Source organism: Canis lupus, chromosome 2 (genome assembly GCF_011100685.1).
Source record: "Canis lupus familiaris isolate Mischka breed German Shepherd chromosome 2, alternate assembly UU_Cfam_GSD_1.0, whole genome shotgun sequence".
NCBI classification, from domain to species: Eukaryota; Metazoa; Chordata; class Mammalia; order Carnivora; family Canidae; genus Canis; species Canis lupus.
Genome location: NC_049223.1, coordinates 31,260,578 through 31,282,755, shown reverse-complemented (window position 1 = coordinate 31,282,755; position 22,178 = coordinate 31,260,578). Strand labels below are relative to the sequence as shown.

At 65.4% G+C, this 22,178-nt stretch overlaps 1 protein-coding gene across 4 annotated transcripts in view; it reads left to right on the top strand.

Annotated features, from left to right (window-relative positions):
• The window catches only part of PFKP (phosphofructokinase, platelet), a 43,681-nt gene that overhangs the window by 16,522 nt on the left and 4,981 nt on the right, over nt 1-22,178 (top strand). Inside the window, exons 3-20 of one of the 4 annotated variants that reach the window (XM_038530215.1) lie at nt 2,051-2,128; nt 5,045-5,234; nt 6,123-6,288; nt 7,246-7,290; nt 7,455-7,563; nt 10,209-10,304; nt 11,145-11,237; nt 11,612-11,737; nt 12,073-12,137; nt 12,586-12,655; nt 12,775-12,921; nt 14,248-14,318; nt 15,062-15,149; nt 15,647-15,799; nt 18,986-19,138; nt 20,843-21,007; nt 21,311-21,372; nt 21,632-21,743. In XM_038530215.1, coding sequence (XP_038386143.1) covers nt 2,051-2,128; nt 5,045-5,234; nt 6,123-6,288; nt 7,246-7,290; nt 7,455-7,563; nt 10,209-10,304; nt 11,145-11,237; nt 11,612-11,737; nt 12,073-12,137; nt 12,586-12,655; nt 12,775-12,921; nt 14,248-14,318; nt 15,062-15,149; nt 15,647-15,799; nt 18,986-19,138; nt 20,843-21,007; nt 21,311-21,372; nt 21,632-21,743 — 1,989 coding nt within the window. The remainder of the gene's footprint in view (nt 1-2,050; nt 2,129-5,044; nt 5,235-6,122; nt 6,289-7,245; nt 7,291-7,454; nt 7,564-10,208; nt 10,305-11,144; nt 11,238-11,611; nt 11,738-12,072; nt 12,138-12,585; nt 12,656-12,774; nt 12,922-14,247; nt 14,319-15,061; nt 15,150-15,646; nt 15,800-18,985; nt 19,139-20,842; nt 21,008-21,310; nt 21,373-21,631; nt 21,744-22,178) is intronic. The other 3 variants (XM_038530217.1, XM_038530216.1, XM_038530218.1) reach the window with 3 other exon arrangements.

Genomic DNA, 22,178 nt, shown 5'->3' with positions numbered 1-22,178 from the left:
CCTGTGGGTGCGCACCTGCCCCGCTCTGCCCTGACGGCCCGTGTGCACCTGCCCTCCTGGGCTCCCCAGGACCGGCTTCTCCCCTCCATCCCCCACGGCCAGGGCGCTAGGAACTTTGGCCTCTGCGTAGGGCTGCGTCCGTGTCCAGGGTCTGGAGGCCCGCAGGCCCGCTCACGTGGGGTGTCCCCACCCAGGCCTCCGAGGAGGGAGCTGCAGGGGAGAGGGCGAGCTGCGGTGCGTGCACAGATGGCACAGATGGCGGGGAGCTGCTGATGGGAGCCTGCGGTGTGGGGTGTGCAGAGCGCGGGGCGGTCTCCATCTGGGTCCCCCGCCTCTCCTGTCCGCCTACTGTCATCCGGGGCCCCACTTGTTCCTGCCGACGATCCCCAGGACTCAGAGGGGGGACAGCTGGCTTTGGGCGCCCCGTCCCCGAGCGGCGTCTGTGCTTGGGCAGCTCATGCACGGGCCCGGCGTGGATACAGCCTCTCTCACCAGCTGGCTTTCCGGGGCCGGGCCTGGATCCCACCACACTCCTGCACGTGACAGCCGCGGCGGCTCAGCACGTTACCTGGAGCGGGCTGAAACTGCCCGGTGCACGGTGGGGCTGCTCTGGGGGCTGCGGGAGCCAGAGCCCCAGCGTCCATCCTCCGTCCGGGGGCGCGGGAAGGCCTGCTGGCTCCACCATGAGCCCGCCGTCGGCCTCTCTGTGCTCCTTCATCCTGTGCACCTGTCCCTTTGCTGCTTGGCACACATGATGCCATGTGACGAGGACACGTGCAGGCACGTGCGTATTTATCCATACATACTGTGTATAAAATACCACACGGCTGCAAGGTCTAATGTATCCTCTACAACTACGCTCAGTGTACATATAAAATACTGTAATTGTATCGATAGATTATAAGTAGTGAGCATCCACGACACATTACGTGTCACACAACGTGTATCTATGTGACCTGAGACCCATGCATCCACAGACACGGGTGCTGATGGAAGCCTCGTTTACGTGTGACACAGGAAGGGGGACGGAGGCTCCGACTGAACGTCGAGAGCAGGTGTCGAGAGCAGGTTCATCCCATGTAACTTCCAGAAGTCCAGGGAACGCGCTGTCTACGGCGTAGAGAGAATCCCATAACCCCAAGTTTCACGATATAAAGATACCGTGACGCGTTCTGTGCACTGAACACTCTGTGGATGCGCGTTGCACGTTAGACGACGCGGTCTGTGCCAGACTTCTGGTGGGGCGGGCATAGTAGGAGCGCGCATCCCTGGCCCCGAAAGGCAGCCGCGGTCCCCTGCCCTATGGGCCGTCTTGAAGACCCCTTCCTTCCCCTTCCTGCTTGACCTCCCCTGGTTAGGACTTCTGAGTCCCTGCTGATGACCCACTAGGTCTGTTCCTTTGTAAAGTTGAGCGTCCTGGGGAGAGTCACGCAGGTAAAGGTGCTCGTGGATGTTCCCAGGTTCCTCGGCGTCGCGCGGCCTGCGGGGGGAGCCCGGGGAGAGCCGCTGTGCTTGGGGTCTGAAGGGCACGGCCCTCGGGCTTCCGGGGAAAGTGCAGGCTGACGCTGCCCCCGGGGAGCCCGCAGCCCCGACCTGGAAGGTAGGGAGGACCGCTGGCTGCGGTGCTTTCTCAGATCCACGCCATGGGGGGGGCGTGGATCGCCCGGGGAAACGGAGGCCCCGGCAGGCATGCGCTCTTGTGTGCAGTGTGATTGACAGCACTGTTTGCATGGGAGTTTGTTAAACTACAGACGCTTTTTGGGTAAGTTTCCCCCCGTTTGAGGCGCTCAGGTGCTGTGGGGTGACAGGCATGCTGTCTTGTTCCCCCCGGTACCTGGGACGGGTCTGGCAAGAAGGTCCCACGTGTCGCACCCATTAGGTGGCTTTCGTGCACCTTCGATGCGTCGGGCCAGCACTGGTCTCGCACTGCTTCTAACCCCGGGGCCCTCGGGGCTCGGAGTCCTCGTCGTCCGCACCCACGGGGTTCGCGGGTCCACCTGACGGCTCAGCAGTCACCCCGTCTCACGAGGATTCCCGCTCTCGCCCGCAGGGTTACCAGGGCATGGTCGACGGCGGCAGCAACATCGTGGAGGCCGACTGGGAAAGCGTCTCGAGCATCCTGCAAGTGGTACGTGCCGAGTCCAATGCTCCGGGTCCCTAAAGCCCACCCCCTCCCAGCTGCGAACCTTTCGTGCAGAGGCGGCGGCGGCACGTGACACGCGTGAGCCTGCTGCCTGCGTTCCTCTCCCCTCCTCGCCCGGTGAGGAAACAGCCTTGCTTTGTCCTTCGGTTCAAGTCCTCAAGGAGCTTTGCTGCAGGATCACAGGGAGTCAGAGAATGAGCCGCGCGGACACACGGGGTGACGTGGAGGTTCAGGAGGTGCGGGTGGGGCCAGCGGGTCCCGGGTCCCTAGCGGGTGGCCCCGGGGCTGTGAGGGGCGGTGAGCTCCTGTCTGGCTTTGCCCTTAGCCCTCTGGCCATGCCCCGTCCTGGCGCCTCCACCTGCCAGGGGCACCGGGGCCCGGTTGGGGGAGTCGGGCCCCCCAGGCTCCCAGGGCAGGACTGGGTGGGCAAGCAGTGGCTGACTGTACACCCTGTGATGAGGGGGACGGGGACCCGCGGGGGGTGGGAGGGGGCTGAGCCAGGACAAGGTTCCTGCTCAGCACGAAGCCCCGGGGCGGCCCCGAGGCCCCGGAGGACAGTCACAAGCCGCCCGTCCCCGGGATCCGTCCCTGGGCAGCCAGCCGCGCGGGGATTTGAGCTGAAGCTACGGCTCTCGTGCGGGTTTCCCAGGTTGGCTTTTCCATCCTGCGGACGGAGCAGTGTTCCTGCCGCCAAGGGTCCTTAGCGGCCGCCAGCCTTCACTGGGGTCCTCCTAGTGGTTTCGGGGTTTGCCTTTGTTTTAAGAGCGGATGAGCCCCGAGGCGGCTTGGGTGTGTTGGTGCCTCGTTCTTGGCCAATGCCCCCGCCCCCTGGATTCTCCATCACTTGGTGTCAGTGCAGGCAGGCCTGGGAACGGTCCCCCAGGGTGGCCTCCCAGGGCCTCCCAGGGCCTTAGAGGAACACAGCCTCCCTGTTCCAGCCTGAGCCGTCGGGGCTAATTGCTCTGATGTGCACAAGAATGAGGCAAGTACCAGCTGCAGGCAGAGCAATTGCTTACTTTGAATTTAAAAGAAATCTGCCTCGTTGTTTCCTGCCTGCAAATTCCCCAAACACTAGCTCGGGGAAGCCTCCAGGCCTGGTGGGAGGCGGATTACGAGGCGGATTACGTGGGAAGAACGGACTTGACAATAAGCTCTTCACTGGCGGTTGGACCTGTTGAGACGTACCCGTTAATATTTTAAGAGAAGGGAGCCACGAGCTGGCACCGCCGTGCCGTGGGCACCTGCGCAACAGCGTGGATCCCGTTCCCGTGGTGTCCGGGTGGAAGTGGAGCACGTTCCCCCGTAAGAGGCGGGGGGACCCGCGCGGCCGGGACGGCGTGCGCACCTCTGGGGCAACCCACAGGCCGACGTGGGTCGGCCACTGAGAGATGGACACACGCCACCCCCTACCCTGGGGGACCTAAGCTCAGCTGACAAGCAGGACACGCTGATGGCTGGCGGGAGCTGGGCGGGGGGGGGGGGGGGGTGCAGACAGGGACCCGCTGCTGGACGCCGGGCCCTGACTTCAGGCAGAAGGCGAACAGCTTCTGGAACGTACAGCGCAGTGGCTGTGGTTAAGGACCCTGCATTGTACCCTTGAAAGTTGCTGAGAATAAATCTTCGCTGTCGACGCACACAGACAGGAGCCAGAGGTGACGGACGAGCTCGTGAGCTGGAGCATGGTGATCACCCTACGGGGCGAGTGTAAGATCGTCACGCCTCGCACCTTCGGGAACGTCCACGCTGCTGCACGATAACTATGACCTTGAACGTTGCTAAAAACATAGGCCTTAGACGTTCCCATGACAGAAAGGCCGACGATGCGGCTGTTGAGAACCCCTGTCACGGCGTGGGCACCCGGCACCCCGCGCCCCCGGACCCGCAGCACGTTCTGGATCGGCTGGCGCCCGTCACCCCGCGGGAGGTGATGGCGGGCGTACCCTGTAAGCTGGTGGGGCCTGCACTTGGACCCCTGTGCCCTGTCCTGGGAGGCGGACCGGCCGGTGAGGCCTCTGTGGGGAGCACTACTTGCCAGCATCAGGGCGGCGTCTTCCGAGGTCCTGACCTAAACCCCATGCGGGGGGCGCCTTGTCCTGGGCGCTGTCCCCACCCGGCGACACAGGACGGGCCGCGCGACCTCTGCGCCTTCCTCAGCCGCGGCTTCCCGCCGAGCCCCCAGCATGTGACCCCCTCGGTGTGGACCAGCTGCCCGGGCAGCTTCCAGTGGGGCGAAATCCCGTGACCCTCCGATGGCTCCCGGTCAGGTCTGATCCAGGGAACCGGGTGACCCGGACCTACCATCCCCACGGCCCTCCCGCCGCTCCCTGTGCTTATGACCCAGGGGTGTCCTTGGAGGAGGACACACCACAGAGGTTTGTGAGCACATCGCGGGGGACGTGAAGGGTCCTGCTCTTTTCTCCCAATGCCCGGGAATCTTTCGTGATCAAAAGACCAAGTGTGAGGAGTCGTGGCCTCTCGCTCTTGGCAGTTTGCGTGATCCGACTTGAGTTTTCCTGAGACTTGGCCTTGGAGAGGTGGGCGGGGCGCCTGGGCAAACAGGAATCCTCTGGCTCCCAGGTCCCTGCTTTGCCTGCGCGCACGGCGAGCTCTGGCGGACGGGGCCGTGCCACCTGGGCCTGAGGGAGGCCGGGCGGTGGGGTCTGGCCACCCCCACCCCAGGGCCCCCGGGAGGCTGGGGCGCCTCCGGACTCTCCTCCTCGGCGTTTACCTGACGTCCTGGGCCCGGTGCCGAGCCTTGTCCGCTGTACCCACACCTGAATACATGGGCCCCAGGGGAGCCCAGATTTCGTGGGTCCCGCAGGTGACGGCGCGTGTGCCAGCTCCGCTGCTTCCTGTCCCGCGGGAGGAAGGATGATAAACACCACGTCCTTTGTCTTCCAGGGAGGGACCATTATCGGCAGTGCCCGTTGCAAAGCCTTCCGGACGCGGGAGGGTCGCCTGAAAGCCGCGTGTAACTTGGTTCAGCGGGGCATCACCAACCTGTGCGTGATCGGCGGGGACGGGAGCCTCACGGGAGCCAACATCTTCCGGAAGGAGTGGAGCGGGCTGCTGGAGGAGCTGGCCCAACACGGTACAGCCCGGGCCTGCGCGTCGCCCCCGTGGGCTCTCCGTTGCCCCCAGAGAGCTCCGAGCTCTTGCATCCGCCCAGCCGACTACGCAGATGCACGTGCTGGGGACGGCGCGATTGCCCAGTCCCCCCTCTCCGGGCCCTGCACTCTGTGCCTCGGGAACAGCGGGTCCTGTGCACCTGTTCCCCACCGGGCACCGCCCATCTGACCCGGTTCCGGGTGGTGCTCACGGAGCCCTGAGATAGGCTTCCCGGGGGTCCCCATGTGGGGACATGGGGGGGCGAGGGGAGGGCGCACAGGCTCCCGAGTGTCCACTTGTTGCCAGGACATGAGCGGAGATGCAGTTGCGCTCCGTTGTTGGGTTCCCTGTCACCCGCCGGGCCATGAGGGCCATCCCTCGCCAGGGAACCCTCCGGTGTTCAGGTGTGAACGAGGCAGAGGCAGTCGGTCGCCCCGAGCCCCGGGTCTGGGGAGTGCAGGTGGCTGTCGGCCGTCGTCGTGGCTCGGGTGGCCCTGGTCCCCCCCCACCCCTGGCGCCCTGCCGACTGCCCCTCCCGATTGCACACCTACAACTGCACAGTCCTTGCCGCGAGCTGGCGGGTACATCCCTGCCACCAGCAGCCCCAGCGTGGCCGGGAACGTGCGCCCCCAGGACCCCCCTCTGATGGGGCCGCATCCTCTCCAGAGGGACATGTGCCCGGGCCACTGCCCAACACCAGCACGGACAGGCCTTCCTTCCTGTTAGTGTCAGGACCCCACGTGCCCGTCGCCCCACGTGTGCAGAACGAGGTGGTTCAAAACAGCAGGCCGGCGGCTGCTGCCCGGTGCTCAGCAGCCCGCTGCAGGGGCATCGGGCGGCTCCCGGTCACACGGGCCCGTTTCCCACGCAGGTGAGATCGACAAGGAGCAGGTGCAGAAGCACGCGTACCTCAACGTCGTGGGCATGGTGGGCTCCATCGACAACGACTTCTGCGGGACGGACATGACCATCGGCACCGACTCTGCCTTGCACAGGATCATCGAGGTCGTTGACGCCATCATGACCACCGCCCAGAGGTAACGCACGAGCAGTGCCCCGGGAGGGGCATGGGGCTGACATGTGCTGCGGTGTGGACGTCCGTGTCGGCCCTGGGAGGTTCCCCAGACGGACATTCTGTGCTGCGGTGTAGACATCCGTGGGTGTCCCCGGTGGGTGATCGGATACGGCGTTGCTCCTGAAGGTCCGAAACCAGAGCTAGAGAACTGTTTCCTGTTGATTTTTATTTTCGACTTAAAAAGTTACACCTACCCCCGATTTTAGAAAAAACGACCCCAACGGGACCCCAGCAAGGTCCCCACGGGAACAGCAGGCCAGCCATGGCTCCGGGCCTGGCTTGATGGGCGCTCGAGGACACTGCGGGTGCGGGGAAAGTGCTGCCTCCCGTCCGTGATCCAGTGGCTGTCGGTGCCTGGGGGCCACGGAGGCGGCCGGCTCGCTGTCCTGCGTGTGCTGAGCGATGCGGCGGGTGCCCGGGGGTATGAGCATGTGTGGGTGACACGCTGGGCGGGTGTAACCCTGAGGCCCCTTTGCCCATACAACCTTGAGATGCTAGCACAGTGGCATCTGCTTTTGCAGAGAATGGGCCCTCTGGATGCTCAGCTGTGTGCTGCCATCACGGGGCAGGTGCTTGTGGCCCTCACGGGGCAGGTGCCTGTGGCTCACAGGGGCAGGTGCCATCATGGGGCAGGTGCTTGTGGCCCATATGGGGCAGGTGCCATCACGGGACAGATGCCATCATGGGGCAGGTGCCATCACGGGGCAGGTGCTTGTGGCCCATATGGGGCAGGTGCCATCACGGGACAGATGCCATCATGGGGCAGGTGCCATCACGGGGCAGGTGCTTGTGGCCCACAGGTGCCTGCCACCGACACGAGGCAGGCTTTCTGCACAGCTGGCAAGGAAAGCACGTGCCTCTTTGCCTGTCACGTGGGCCGCGTGGTGGTAAGTGGACGTTTCCTTTGTCTCTCTTGCAGCCACCAGAGGACCTTTGTTCTCGAGGTTATGGGGAGACACTGCGGGTATGTACGCGTCGCCACCTCAGCGCGGCCCCTCGAGAGCCCTGCGCCCCACAGGGCCGATGCTGCCCGGTGGAGCCCGCGGTCACCGATGCGCATCCGCCCCGGTGGCCTCCGCGCTGTGGCTCCTGGTGGCAGCCTGACACGGCCAATGCTGCTCCGGACAGGTACCTCGCCCTGGTGAGCGCCTTGGCCTGTGGCGCCGACTGGGTGTTCCTTCCGGAATCGCCGCCAGAAGAGGGTTGGCAGGAGAATATGTGCATCAAGCTCTCAGAGGTAACGTGCGTGTCCCTCGACGGCCGGGGCTGCTGGTCCCACCGCCTGACCACGACGTGTGGCGGCGGCCTGGGGGATTCCCCGTTGGCTTGGGGTCACACAGGTGGAGACTCCGCGGTTCTGGAGCGAGTCCTAGCGGTGTCGTGGGGTGTGTGTGACCTGGCTACCCGTGTGTCCCCAGCGGCGGGCGTGTGTCAGGTGGGGTGGGGTTCCCGTGGCTCTGACCAGGCCTCTCCATGTGTGGCCCGCGGCGGCCTGTGTGCCCCGCTCTGTGTCCCCGGGGGACGGCTTCCCGGGGGACGGCTCCCTGGGGGGTGTGCGGGGTTCGCTCCCGGCGCAGAAGCCCCGGCGGGTGCTGCATTTCCCTCCCGTGTCATCACCGTCAGCGGGCGGCCCAGGCGAGTCACAGACGTATTCAGCAAGCACACGCGCTCTGCGTGCCGGGAGAGCCTGCCACCACCTTCCAGGTGACAGGGTCCAAGAGAGGCGTTTGGGGGACGTACCGAAAAGCTTTGTTGACCTTCAGTGAGGTGGGGAACTGCTGGAAGGCCAGCGCTTCCCGGGAGGCCCCGTGCACTTGGGGCCGAGGCTTGGCGGCTGCGGACGGGTCAGGGCACGCGCGCCCAGGCCCCGGGATTGCTGACCACGCGCTCAAGCCGCTGGTCCTGTCCTGGTTCTGGCTGTGGATGAGGGCAGCGCTCCCCGGCGGCCGCTGTGGGGCCGTGGCTGCCTGACGGGGTGGCACTGGTCTTGGACAGTACCTCTGTGTGGCCTGAGGATATGTGCTGAGTCTGTAATCGCAGGGACGCTCCCGTGGTCCCATTCCCCAGGGGCTGTGCCTGTGCTTGCCAGCTGTCCTCCCGCCCCCGTGATGCCCCCGGACCTGGTCCAGGGCCCCCGGGGTCAGGCCAAGTCCTGCAGGCAGCACCCGGAGACGAGGAAACAGGCCCGCTGCACAGATGTGCACGGGGGTGAAGGTGGGGGGGAGGAGGGAAGGGGTGCGTGATGGTGGAGCTGGGGGGAGGGGGTGCACAGGGGTGGAGGTCGGGGGGTCAGGGGTCGGGGGTGCATGATGGTGGAGCTGGGGGGACGGGAGGGTGTGGGTCAGGGAAGAGCACGCTCGGTGGTGGAGATGGTGGGGGGAAGGGTGCACACAGGGTGGAGGTCAGGGCCGGTGGCAGGGCTGACACCCTATTTGGGTTTAGGAGCTGAGCTTTAGGTGCCCATTGTTGCCATGACCGCATGGTCTCGTCTGCAGACTCCGTGGGTTTCAGATCCGTGCGTTCCCGTATGCGGGGACGGCGGGAGCGTGTTGCGCCCCTGCCCTGAGCATGGGCCGAGCCGAGGCGGAGGGCTCGGGCTCCTCGTGCGGAAGCAGCTGAGATCACCGCGTCTGTAATGAATTCCCATTGCTCACTGCGAGTCTTCCCGAACGTTTTGTCAGGCCCGGGCCCTCGCCCCACGTCCCGGGCATTTCCACATGAGGGTAGGCGCCCCGGGCCTAGGGCTGGTCTCGGCTTCTCCCCCCAGGGGGGCTTTGGGCTCAGCACCCCGCGTCCAAGTCCTGACTCCCCACGGGCTGTGGGTCCCGCTGCCACCCGAGCGCTTCCACAAGCACGGGGGGTTGGGGTGGTCCAGGTGCTGGGCACCTGTGGGGCCAGGGGCCTATCTTCCCGCACGGTGGAGAGGACGCTGTTCCTCTGGCAGCCTCCGGAGAGTGTGGTATGTGGACGCCGTGGCTCTGGGGCCCATCCCACGTTCACGGACACGTCACAGCCACTCTGGAAGCCACAGCTTTACACCTTTTAGAAAATACTTGTGACCAGCAAGTTCTTCGAAGTTGAGCACGTTTATGTCTATTCAAAGACAAGCCAGTGAGCACGTGATGCCCGAGGAGGCACCGGGTGGGCCTGCGCGGAACCACCCCCTGGGTGATGCGCCCCGGGCGCCACAGGCAGGGGCAGCTTCAGGCACTGGCCACTCCGGGGCCCACGGCCTCCACGGGAGGGGCCGTGACGTGGGATGTGATGGAGAGCAGACGGGCCGAGGAGGATTTCTGGGTGCTGCTGGGTGATGGCCGCCGGGGCCTGTGGGGAGGCAGGTGCGGGTGTGGGTGCAGGTGTGGGTGCAGGTGCGGGTGCAGGTGTGGGCACAGGTGCGAGCGCAGGTGCAGGCGCAGGTGCAGGTGTGGGTGCAGGTGCGGGCACAGGTGTGCCCCTCCGCCCTCCCTCCCCACCCTCCTACCTCCTGCTTCCTGCGAGGCCCTGGCCCTGTGCTCTGGCTGCGGGGGCTGGGAAGTCCGGCCTTCCTGGATAGGTCTGCAGGGGGGTGGCGGGCCGCGCTGGCTGCTGGAGGAGCTTGGAGGCCTGGCCTGCGGTATAGATGCCCTGCGGGGACCCGGGGCTGAGCTCACTGCCTCCTGGGGCCGGATGGCAAAGGAGCGCGGCCGCGCCTGGAGCCATGTGTCCCTCCCCTCCACCTACCCCCGCCTCCACCTACCCGCCCAGGTAGTCGGAAACCCGCTTGTGAAATCTGGTGAAGGTTTCCCCTGGACAGAGGCCAGCTCGCCCGGGGCAAAGGGCCCTGGGCCTGTCTGTCGTGGAGATGGTTCAGGGGTTGAGGCGGCTCATTTTCTACTTCCCTAGAACCGTGCCCGGAAAAAGAGACTGAATATCATCATCGTGGCCGAGGGCGCCATAGACACCCAGAATAAGCCTATCACCTCTGAGCAGATCAAGGAGGTGAGTGTGTCCGTCAGTTGCGGTTCTCCTCGGCGGCCAGCTGGGGACGCAGCACAGGGGTCCGCCCTTGGCGCGGGTGTGGTCATCACTAAAGCGCTTTCTGTCCTTCCTGGGGTTTGGAGATGCTTCTGTAATGACTCAGGACTCTAACGGCTTGAGTCTTAGGGTCGCGAATATTCCCAGAGGCCCTAGGGAGACGGAGGGGGCAGGGGGCGGGGTCCCAGGGGCGGGCTGTCCACTTGGGCAGGCGACGGCACACGTTCCCGACAGACAGACACACAGACAGGCGGGCTGCGGCGGAAGCTGTCCCTCACGGCCGAGGACGCCATGTGCGTAGGTTTGCAGCCTGGTGTCTGGGTGTGACCAGTGCCGAGCCCGGGGAAGGGGTCAGGGCAAAGGTTCTCCTTCCCTCCGGGGCAAAGCTGAGACGGACGGGGTCATGAAGGGCAGAGCGAGGGGCCCCCGGCTTCCGCAACCCCGGCCTGCTGTCCTCCTCCTGCGAGGACGGTGGCCCAGCCGCTGGTGGCGCCCCGCCCGAGGTACGCCGCGGTCGACTGGCGCGATGGTCAGGGAGACGTGTCCGTTTCTTTATTTTTGATCACCTTACTTATGTTCGTTTGCAAGGCAGGACAGGCCAGGGTTTTATTTTTTGGTAATAAAGACATTCTTTAAAAAAAAAAAAAAAAAAAAAGCTCAACGTTAAACCTTCTAGGAAGTGAAGATTGGAAAATAGTATTTGTTTCCACGTCAGTGGGAAGCAGGAGGGGGAGGGGAAGGATGACTGCCCCTCGCCCCCTCGTGCGAGCCGAGCCCCCGCGTTAACGCTCTTTGTCTCTGCAGCTCGTGGTCACACAGCTGGGATATGACACGCGGGTGACCATACTTGGGCACGTGCAGAGAGGAGGGACTCCCTCGGCCTTCGACCGGATTTTGGTGAGGATGCAAATGGTCAGGTGCCCTCCCTGGGGGCGAGAGGGGACAGTCTGTGCCTGTGCTGGGGTGGCCCATCCAGGACGTGCAGATGCAGGGAGACCCCAGACCCGAGGGCTGAGGGTGGCCGGGACCCCGGGAACAGAGCCCCCGTGTGGTTTGTGCACGCAGGCCCTGGGGTCAGCAGAGCCCCAAGGCCAGGAGGACGGGAGGCAGGGAGGCAGCTGGAGTCCGGCTGAGTAACGGGGGACAGGCCTCCGCCCATGTTGTACCTGCTGAGGGTGTGGTCATGCGTCTGTGGAGCGGGGGCCGGGTGTGGGGGTGCTGCTGCCTTGGCCTTTGACCCGGTCTGTGACCTTCGTGATTGTCCTTTCCAGGCCAGTCGCATGGGGGTGGAGGCCGTGGTTGCCCTCCTCCAGGCCACCCCGGAGACGCCGGCCTGCGTGGTGTCGCTGAGCGGGAACCAGGCGGTGCGCCTGCCCCTGGTGGAGTGTGTGCAGATGGTGAGCTGCAGCGTCCACGCGCTCGCCGTCCTGTCCGTAGTCTGTGGCTGGTTGGTGCCACGTGGGCTTCCACAAGCTTCCCCAGGACCCGGGGGCCCCCAAGGTGGGGCGGGAGGTGGATCCGGGATCTCCCGCCCGGTGTTGCTGGCCGTGGCCTCACAGCCCTCTTAGCGGCCTGAGCCAGGCGGGCCTGGCTTGTCCCTGGCAGCCGCCGGGCGGTGGCAGGTGTCCGGCTGGCGGCCTTGGAGGGTCGGCGTGCGGGAGGCGGCCAGCACGGCGGCCTGTCCACAGGCGTCTGAGCCTTGACACAGTCTCTCTTGCATGTTTGTTTGAAGACCCAGGACGTGCAGAAGGCCATGGACGAGAGGAGATTCAAGGATGCCGTGCGGCTCCGCGGCAGGTGACCTTCTGCAGGGCCCTGCGTCCCTGGGGCCTTTGCTGCTGCCTTTGCTGCTGCGTCCCTGGGGCCTTTGCTGCTGCTGAGATGTGCTCCGGGGCTGCGCCCCTTCCGGCCGTGGGGACGCGATGGGTAGCCGGGGGCACGCGCTGGTTTGCTGTCTCTGTTCTGGCCGGTGGGGTGGAGGAGAGGTTAGCGCGGTGACGATGGAAAGTCGCCCAAGGATGGCGTTTTGAGAGACACTCGGGTGTACGAGAGACCAAGTTTCTCGGCCGCGTACACGGCACGCTCCTTATGTAACGGAATACCGGGGCCTTGGCGTGGGGTGACGCCAGGGCCTGCTGCTTGCCCCGAGCGCCCCAGGCAGGTGCCTGGACCATCTGCATCTGGCTCAGGTGACCTCCCAGGGGAGCCCTTCTAACCTCGGGCCCGTGGCGCCCTGTCCTTCCAGGAGTTTCGAGACCAACCTCAACACCTACAAGCGGCTTGCCATCAAGTTCCCAGATGATCAGATTGTGAAGGTAGGGGACACCCCCCCACCGTGTTCTCCGCGGACCCTCGCCCCCAGCCTCCCGGGCCGTGCGCTCAGCATGTGCCCGGGGCGTGGGGTAGGGACGCACCGTGCCCTCTCATCTTGCAGAGCAACTGTAACGTGGCCGTCATAAACGTGGGGGCGCCCGCCGCCGGGATGAACGCCGCCGTTCGCTCGGCCGTGCGGGTGGGCATCGCCGATGGCCACAAGATGCTCGCCATCTACGACGGCTTTGAGGGCTTCGCCAAAGGCCAGGTGAGACCCCGGGGGACGTTGCGGGAAACAGGAGCTGCCTTCCCAGCCTCACACCAGGGCTCCATCGGGTGGTGAACACAGCCGCTGCCCTCGGGGATGACTTGTCTGGGGCCGCGTCCTGGGCCCTGCCCTGAGGCTCAGCGTGGAGCGCGCCACGCGGTTTTCTCCAGGAGCCATAGGCAGCGGGGCTCGTGGGCTCCGGCCTTAGTGGGGGAGGGGACCTGGGACGCTGCAGGCCAAGCGCATGAGGCCGGCAAGCACTCGGACAGAAGCTTTGGTGGAAAAAGCGAACAAACGCATGTTGAGCGCTTAACTGCATACGCTTCCTGCTCCTACGGGATGCGCACACGTTAACTCGTTGAAATCTCGTGGTAAACCTGCAGTATTAGTCCCCTTCTCCTTACGTGGAAACTGAGGCACAGAGACACTGGTGAACGAGACCTGGGTCACAGGCCACAGCGTGCCCCACGGGATGACATCGGTTGTCTTACCTCCCGGCAGTGCACAGAGTCCTTACTCCCGGGAAGCCGGGTCAGGGAGAAAGCAAAGTGCCCTCTGCGGGCAGGGGTGCAGCCTCAGGAGGTGGAGCTCAGGGTGTGGGCTGCGAGCAGGGCCAGCGCCCACGGGGCACAGAGCAGGGTCCGCCCTGGGACTCTCAGACGCAGGTCCCTGGGAAGGGGGTCTTAGGCTGGGGACGGAGACGCCAAGCCTGTGGTTGCGAGGGCGTGCCGGCAGGCCCGGGACAGCGCCAGGGCACTGGGGTTGGGACGGTGGGCTCAGGGGGCCCAGCAGCGGGGAGTTGGGGGGCACAGGGGAGAGGTGGAAGGGGCGGGGGCTTGTAGGTGACTGGGAGGACTTGGCTTTTGCTCGGGGAACACAGAGGGTTTAGGGCAGGATGGGGACAGCTGGAGGGGTCGCGGGATGGCCTGGGGGAGGCGTCCGGGGAGCAGCGGGGCCGTAGGGAGCATGGGCCGAAGACGGAGCTGGGGGGGGAATCGGCAGAGGGCACCCCCAGGGCGCCGGTCGGAGGATGAGACCTTCGCCCTGAGGGGCGAGGCGGGAGGGGCCCCAGGAGCGCGGGTGCACATCTGGCTGGCCGCCGCTGGGTCCCTCACGTCTCCTCCAGCCTTATTGAAGGGGCGGTCTCTTACATCGACCAAGACGCACCTGATTCCCAGGGGTAGAGCGTGGCCACACCTGGGTCTGCTGTGCGTGGCGGGACGTGGGGGGCGGGCTTCACCCCGGGGCCGCCGAGCTGCTCAGCCTTGCGATGGGGGTGGGTCCCTCGTTGGTCGCTTCCCGTGGGACCATGTGTGTGCTCCTCAGGTGAAGGAAATCGGCTGGGGGGATGTCGGAGGCTGGACCGGCCAAGGAGGCTCCATCCTCGGGACCAAACGGTAAATCCCTGGGTCCATCGTGCCCCGTGCTCAGGAAGGGGGACCCCCGTCCTAGACCAGCAGCTGCCCCTGTTCGCTCTGGGAAGGCATCCCGAAGGGCGCTGGCGTGGGCTCCCGGGCCACCACCCCCCCAGAGCCCTGGGTCGTGCTTGGGGGGTCCCCGATGTGCGCCCTGGGGCAGAGACGAGGCCCGCGACATGGGGGCTGTCCTCCCGGGGTCCTTGACCGCCGGGGCTGTGCAGGCCCCGTGGCGGGTGCAGCAGGGCCCCGCAGAGCCCGGCCGGGGTGCTCTGTGGGCCGCAGGCTCCCTTGGGAGCAAGAGTGTGCACCGCAGGCCCCAGACCCCCCACCACCTGCGCCCCCACGCACGGCTGCTGGTCCCTATGCGTGGGCCCTGCCAATGGTTCTAGGTGATAGAGCAGGAGAGGCGTGAGTGGGAGCGCGTGGGGCTTCAGGTGGGCGTGGCTCGCACCGGATTCCAAATAGGAAGTTTCCGTTCAAAGCGCTACTACGAATGTTCACACGCTGTTGTGGTGCAGTTTGTGTTCTTTCCCGATGAGGCAGTAGGATTCTTTTAGGTCCGGCTGCCGTGCGTTTCTTCCCATCTATTGATGGAGCGATTGATTTTTGAATACAGCGGAGCCTTGCTTCCCTGGCGCTGCTCCTGGGGACCGCGGGCTGGGGCGGTGGGGGGGGCCTCGGCAGGGGCTGGCTGGCCTCACGTCCCCCCCAACTGCCTCTAGCACGCTGCCCGGGAAGTTTCTGGAGGACATCGCCCAGCAGATGCGCACCCACAGCATCAATGCGCTGCTCATCATCGGCGGGTTCGAGGTACGTCCCCGTGGCTGCCTCCGCGGGCCCCTTAGGACCGGAGGGCTGGGGTGAGCTGTGCGCAGGCTTCTGGGTGGGGTGGGGGCACCCCTGGGTCCCGGGACGCTGCGGCGGGGCGCTCCCCTGGTGGCAGCCGCTGACCCGGGAGCCAGAGCGGGATCCCCGTCCAGTGCGTCCCTGCCCGGCATGTTCTGTGGCATTTCTAGGGGCAGGAACGGGCATCCCCCTGCAGCTTAGGCCTGGAGCTGGGACAGGACGGGGCGTCCCGTGCCCATTGGACCCCACTCCTTAACATGTCTATTTAACCAAGATCGGTCCCGTAGTAACTTTCCCATTTGCTTTGAAGAAAACGTTAAGGACCTCCAATAACACGACTCTTGCGGACAGGAGCCGTGGTGTCGCTTCCCTGTGACCCTAACGCCTTACTGTGTTTTTAACGGCCCCTTTGCACCTCTCCCACCTCCCCCCTGCCCCCACCCCTGCACACTGGCTGACAGGCCTACTTGGGCCTGCTGGAGCTGTCAGCCGCCCGCGACAAGTACGAGGAGTTCTGTGTCCCCATGGTAATGGTCCCAGCCACTGTCTCCAACAACGTGCCTGGCTCCGATTTCAGCATCGGCGCGGACACCGCCCTGAACACCATCACCGACGTAAGTGGGCGTGGCCAGCAAAGCAGGTGCCGCAGACACTAACCCGAGGGCACCTGGCCCGCTTTTATCTGCCAGCGCACTAGAGACCGGAGTGACACCTGGGTCTGTTTCCAGAAAGGTCTTTAAAAAAAAAAAAAAAAAAAAAAAAAGCCTGATGATTTTAATCCAATGCCCAGAGCCGTGGCTTCTTGCCACCTCTTTTCCTGCCCCGCGGCCAGGATGCCGTGTGCCCGCTGAGGCCCATCGAGTGACAGGGAGCATCTACAGCTCAAGTACTTGTGTATTAGGGTTTTGTGATTCGAATACTCGTTAAAGTCAGTGTAGTGGTTTTATTTATTTATTTTTTTTTGTCAGGGCCAAATTCACTTTATTCCCGTGACGTGATTTGTGATAAATCCTGGGTCTGATGGCCGTGCATGGATGTTTGAGGTCTTGTGACTTTGTTCACCGACCTGAGTCCCTGTGGCATCCGTCCTGCGTCTTGCCACAGGGCAGTAGCAGGACAGACCCGGCCCGTGTTACCACGTGTGTAAGCCACGCTGTGGAGATGGCGCGGGAGCTTCAGACACGTTTCTTCTTCTTTATAATCTGGCGTCTGAACTTTTGCTGCAGATTCCCCAGTAGTTTTCTTGTGAATGTTGCTCTCGGATTTTCCTCCTTGACCCTGTGGGCTCAAACCTGTCTCTAGTGCCGGTACATAAAAGAAATGCTTTTTAAATAAAAATCGGATGGTAAGGAATGCCTTGCGCTTGCGTTTTTCTGTTTTGTCCTATTTCGCTATTCTCTGCTCCTTAAACTTTCTGTGGTTTCTTTACTAAAAAGCTCTGCCCCGTGTCTCCGGGGTCTCCGCCGCTGGAGCGGCCCTGTTGGCACCACTAACCCGTTGCTGGGCCACCGCGCGCCCCGTCCTGGTGACTGTTGCTCCTGCTCTGGCCACCGTGAGCCGATTCCGCTCCTGACCGGCTGCACCTGCCGTGGGAGGGTCGATGTCCGTCCCTCACTGTCCATGACCTTCACCAGTGCTTTACTGCCCTTTTCTCTGCCCTTGGCTGGAGTTTGCTTACGCTCAGTAGAAGCAAGTGGAAGTTCGTGTTTCCTCGTTGTCACTTGATTGGAACTCCCGGGGCGGGTGGGGCCTGGGGGGCTGTCTGGGGCCCTGGCCCCGGCTGGTGTTCGTCTCCCTGCCACATCCGACGTGCCCTCTCTGGCACCTGCCAGGCTCCTCCGCTACGAGACATGTTTTCCAGGTTATAAAGATCGGGTACATGGGTGTTGCTCAAAATTTGAAAACCTAAACATGTAGGGAAGCTCTAAGTGATCCTGGTGCTTTGCTCCCTGTGGAGGGATTTGGAAATTTGTCCTGTGATGTCTTGAATCTGGTTTCTCCTCTGAGTTGCTCAAAGCCAGTTACCAAGTTATAGTGGGCAGCTTTGTGTTGGTGCTGGTGCCAGGCCAACCCTCACTGGGCGAGTAGGTGTGCGCCGAAGCCCCAAGCCCAAGGGTGACCTGCCCGGCACCGTGGTCCTGGTCCTGCCTGTGACCTGGGTGGGAGCCTGGGTGCCCGCTGCTGAGTGTGGGGAGACGGTCCTGGTGCTGTAGGGGCCCTGGTGTGGGCACGGCGTGTGCACATCCCTTGGTTTCCCACAGCGTTGTGTTTTTATGAGCTGCGGTGAAGGCGTGTCTTCCTTAGGAGGTTCGGATCTGGGTTGGAACCCGGCAGGGCTGGCCTCAGGGGCCTGAGGTGACGGGTCACTGGGCGGTCCACATCCCTCCCCATCTGCTCCGCAGGATCCAAGAGGCCCTCGGGGACCAGGGACCAAAGTGAGTTCACCGTGGGTTTGTGCGCCTCCCTCAGGACCTCCTTCCCAGATGGGCCACCCGCGGGCCTGTGGCCTCGTGTCCGGATGTGGCTGTGCTGAGGGCCGAGCGCCTGTGGTGTTTGGGTTCGGCCCCTGGGGTGCGTTGGCGATGACGAGCGATGATGCTGGCCCCCGACCTCAGCACGGCCCTGCCGCCCGCAGTGCCAAGGCCCTGGGAGGTGGCCTTGCCGCAGGGACTGTCGCGTTCCTGGGCTCCTCCGTCACTGTCCTCACGGGTGACTTCCTTCTGCCAGTGTGAACGCTCCACTTCCCGGTGTCCCTCAGAATGGACGGAGCTCTGTGCGTGTCGCGTGTCGTGGAGGCTGCAGGCCCGGCCCCTTGGAGCAGGGGTCCAGAGAGCCGTCCCCCCACGGCTGCGTTGGGGTCCCCAGAAGTGGCACGATGCGCCCCAGTCTGCGCCGAGGCCGAGGTGCCGCGAATGCCAGAGGGTGGCTGCTGCCCTGCTGGCCGGCCCGGGTCAGGAGTGCAGGGAGTCAGAGCCAGGGTCGTTCTCCGCGGGGCCTGTCGCCTCCACGCGCTGTGCACTCAGAGCTCCGAGCCGTGCATCGCTGCCCCCGGGCCTTGGGCCACATTCCTGGTGCCGGCCCCGTCCTGGCAGGCCGTCCCGTCCCCACAGGAGGGCCCGGTGGCTTCCCGAAGATCGAAGGGAAGGAGGAGCAACAGGAACCAGGACGGAGGGCGTTCCTGGGGTTCTAACCTGGGTTCGGAGGTGCCAGCCGCCTCTGGCCTCCTGGGCTCAGCCGCCTGCCTGCCTGGGCTCCACGCGCGGCTGCAGACGGAGGGGCTGGAGCGCGCCCCCTTGCATGGTGCCGGCCACTCCGTGCGCTACCCGCACAGGCCTCCACGCCCGCCCCGGCCGCCGCCCCAGGAGCAGGGTGTTTGGGGAGCACGTGCCCCCAAGGCCGGCTCCGCCTCCAGCTGTGCGTGGCCCCACAGCGGGCCCGTGCTCCGGGCAGGGGTGGGGGGAGTCCCGAGCGGAGGAGCGCGCGTGGCCGTGGGGCGATGGTGGGGGGCGGACACTAACGAGTACTTCCACTAACCTTGGCCTGCGCGTGGCCACAGCCCGCGTCCTTGGCGTCCCGGGCGGCGGGGGTCACGGGGGCCTGGGGAGCGCAGAGGCTCGCGGCTCCCGGGCCCTCTGACGGCCCCAGCCCACCTCCCAGGCGCCAAGGACCGGCCGCCGCCTCCGGCCCCTGCTTTGCTGCCCGCCTGCTCGCGCCGCCTCCCCTGGGCCCCCCCACCCCCGACACCTTCCATCTCCCGGGAGCCCCGGGGCGCCCCGCTGACCGGCCTCCCGCCGCTCCAGGCTTTCGAGAGCTCGCTCCTGCTGGCCAAGGCGCGCAAGCAGCACCGGGAGTTTTGCGTGCCCGTGTGCGTCCTGCCCACCACCATAAGCAACAGCGTCCCGGGCACGGAGCTGAGCCTGGGCTGTGATACTAGCCTCAATGCCGTGATGGAGGTAAGCGGGCCCTCGCTGCCCCGTTTGCTCTGGGTCCTTCCCGCCCCGCGAGGATGGCCGGAGCTGGCCCGCCTGAAGCCGCGCAAGGAGCGAGCCCCGGTCGGGGCTGAGCGGGACTCGGGCGGCTGGAAGGCGGAGGGCCCCCAGCACCCTGGGGGGTCTCCTGCGGCCCGAGGCGGCTGCTCATGTGGGGGGGGGCAGCCAGCCCGCCCCGGGTGTCCGGAGGCCTGAGGGGGAAGCTCCCGGGAGGACAGGCGCGGCTGCGGCTCGGATGCGCCCTTGGCTGTGTGGGCGGAGGCAGGCCCCGCTGGCACCCCCCGGTTGCTGGGGTCCTTGTTGTGGGGTGGAGGCTGTCTGGGGCACGGTCCCCCAACACACACAGGAGGAGGGAAGGTGGCCAGGGGTGGGCTGGCTGCAGAGCCTGCAGCGCTTGCCCTGGGGGCTGGAGAGGCCTGGAAGTGTGCAGTCGGGGTCTAGGTGGGGGTTCTGAGCTGGACCACGGGGAGGGGACAGCTCTTTCCTGAGCGCCTGGTGCCCCACCTGTGACGTGGCACCTGCACCTGGAGCCTTCTGCTCATTCTTGTACCAGATCCTCCCCACTGTGGCAGCTCCCATGGGCCCCGCATGTGACCGTGGACTTGCCTGTGTGTGCGTGGCCAACGCGGCCACGGAGCGCCGTGAGGTGCCAGGCGTCACCCCGCTCTGAGGCTCCCTGCATCCGTTGCGCTTCGCCGGGGGCGTCTCAGTGGCCAGATGGGACGCCCCACCCCGCCCCCATGCTCAGCAGACTGCTGACTTGTCGGGAAGGCCTCCGTCACGGGGGCTAAGCACGGGCTCCCGGGCTCAGCACGACTCTGTCCTCACGTCCAGGTCCACGGGCTCTGCGTTAGCCCCGCGCCAAGCTCTACCTAATCTTGTATGTGTCCTTAAAGCTCGAGTGTGATGATGTGTTAGTGCTGGAACCGACTCCATGCTTGGACCATCGTGCTCAGAGAGCCGTGGCTGCCGCCATGGGGCGTCTGCATTGGGAGGTGGGGGCTGCCACCGTGGATGGGGCCGACTGGGCCAGGCCAGGGACACGAGCAGCCCTGGAGTCCTCCCCGTCCCCCAGAGGTCCCCCTGCCAGCACCACCGGCGGGTTGGGGCTGTGTCTGGTGCCGCGACTTTGGTCGGCGGTGGTCTTCGTAACCGAGGGCCGTGGCTGCACGTGCTGGAGGAGGACCGGGCGGTCTGGGGGCGCCGCCCCCCATGCTGAGAGCAAGGCTGCAGTTGGAGCTGGTGCCCGACGTGGGCTGCCCCGGGAGCACTCGCGGTGCTCTGCAGGGGTGAGGCGGTGGAGGGCGGTGCACGGCCGCGTCTGCTGCCCCCCTTTGGCTTGTGTGGCGGACGTTTCCTCAGAAGACCCCCGGGGGCCTGTGTGCAGGAGCCGCATCCCGTTCCGGGACGTAGCGTTTAGGGTTAGGATGAGGGCGCCCAGAGCGCAGGTCACCGGGAGCTTTCAGAAGCCGACCCAAGGGACGTGCCCGTGAAACCCTGGGGTGCCGCGAGGACGCGAGGGCAGCTGGAGTGAGCTGGGCGCAGGCGCCCCGTGGCAGGCAGTGTCAGGGCGCGGGGACGGTGACCACACCAGCCGTGGGCAGGGCCCCCAGCCGCGGTACCTGGCCGCCCCCGCGGGGGCATGACTGTGTCCTTCTCTGTGGCCAGACGTGCGACCGCATCAAACAGTCGGCCAGCGGGACCAAGCGGCGCGTGTTCATCATCGAGACCATGGGGGGCTACTGCGGCTACCTGGCCAACATGGGGGCGCTCGCCGCGGGAGCCGATGCCGCCTACATCTTTGAGGAGCCGTTTGACATCCGAGATCTGCAGGTATGGCCATGCGTCGGGGCCCCTAGGTGAGGGTTCTCGGGGCCCCGATGGGGTTGGCTCTGAGGGGCGGGCGACGGGGGTGACGGTGCACCAAGTTCCACGCGCTTTCAATGACCCCATCACCACGTGGAGGGGCACGTGCTGACGCGGGTTGGATGGGTGTCCGTGTGGGAGGGTCCGCGGTGGCTGGAGAACATCCCTGGAGCGCCGAGGCCTGCCTGCCGGGGTGGCGGGACGCCGAGGACACAGCACGCGGGGTGGCACCTACGAGGCCGAACCACCTGAATGCCTGCTCTTCCCCAGTCCAACGTGGAGCACCTGACGGAGAAAATGAAGACCACCATTCAGAGGGGGCTCGTGCTCAGGTAGGGACAACCCGTCCCCACCCACGGAGCCCCTTCCCGGGCCCAGCTCAGGGCCCCGTTGCACAGCGTGCTGCAGGCTGCGTACACGGGCGTACCCACAGGGTACAATGAGGAGTCCAGGGTCACTTCGTAGTTATTGCTATGGCTATACCAAGTCGTTTCTCTGAGGCACCGGCATGTCCAAGGAAGGGCGGTGGAGTCGGGCGGGTGTGGGGCCGGCTGGGCGCCCCCCGACGGCCCGCGCCCATGCTCCCTGCAGGAACGAGAGCTGCAGTGAGAACTACACCACAGACTTCATCTACCAGCTGTACTCCGAGGAGGGCAAGGGCGTGTTCGACTGCAGGAAGAACGTGCTGGGCCACATGCAGCAGGTGCGGCCCGTCCCGGGCACTTGGTGGGAGGCCTTGTTAGCCCCGGGGAGCGTCGGCGCGGGAGACACGGTCGTCGTCACTTCGGCATCTACTTTGCTCTGTTACGGTTCCATTTAACAGTCCCGCCCCACTCCGCAACCCAGAAATCCTGTGTGCGGGCGGGTGGGCGGTTTTCAGGCAAAGCATTGATGGGTAGAGTTGACACCCGCTGATTGGGGAAACCTGATTGAATTGGGTACATCATTGGATAGCGGGCCTTAGTGACTGTGACGCGTGAGGTTTGCACACCATCAGAGTGCTCTGGGGGTGCTCGGCGGACCACAAAGCCGGCGGTGGGCGAGGGTGACAGGCCCGTCCTGGTGCCAGCACTGCCTCCTGGCCCTGCCGTCCTGGGTCGGCTTGTGTGCTCCCAGGGCCCCGGCTCTTGGTGCGTGC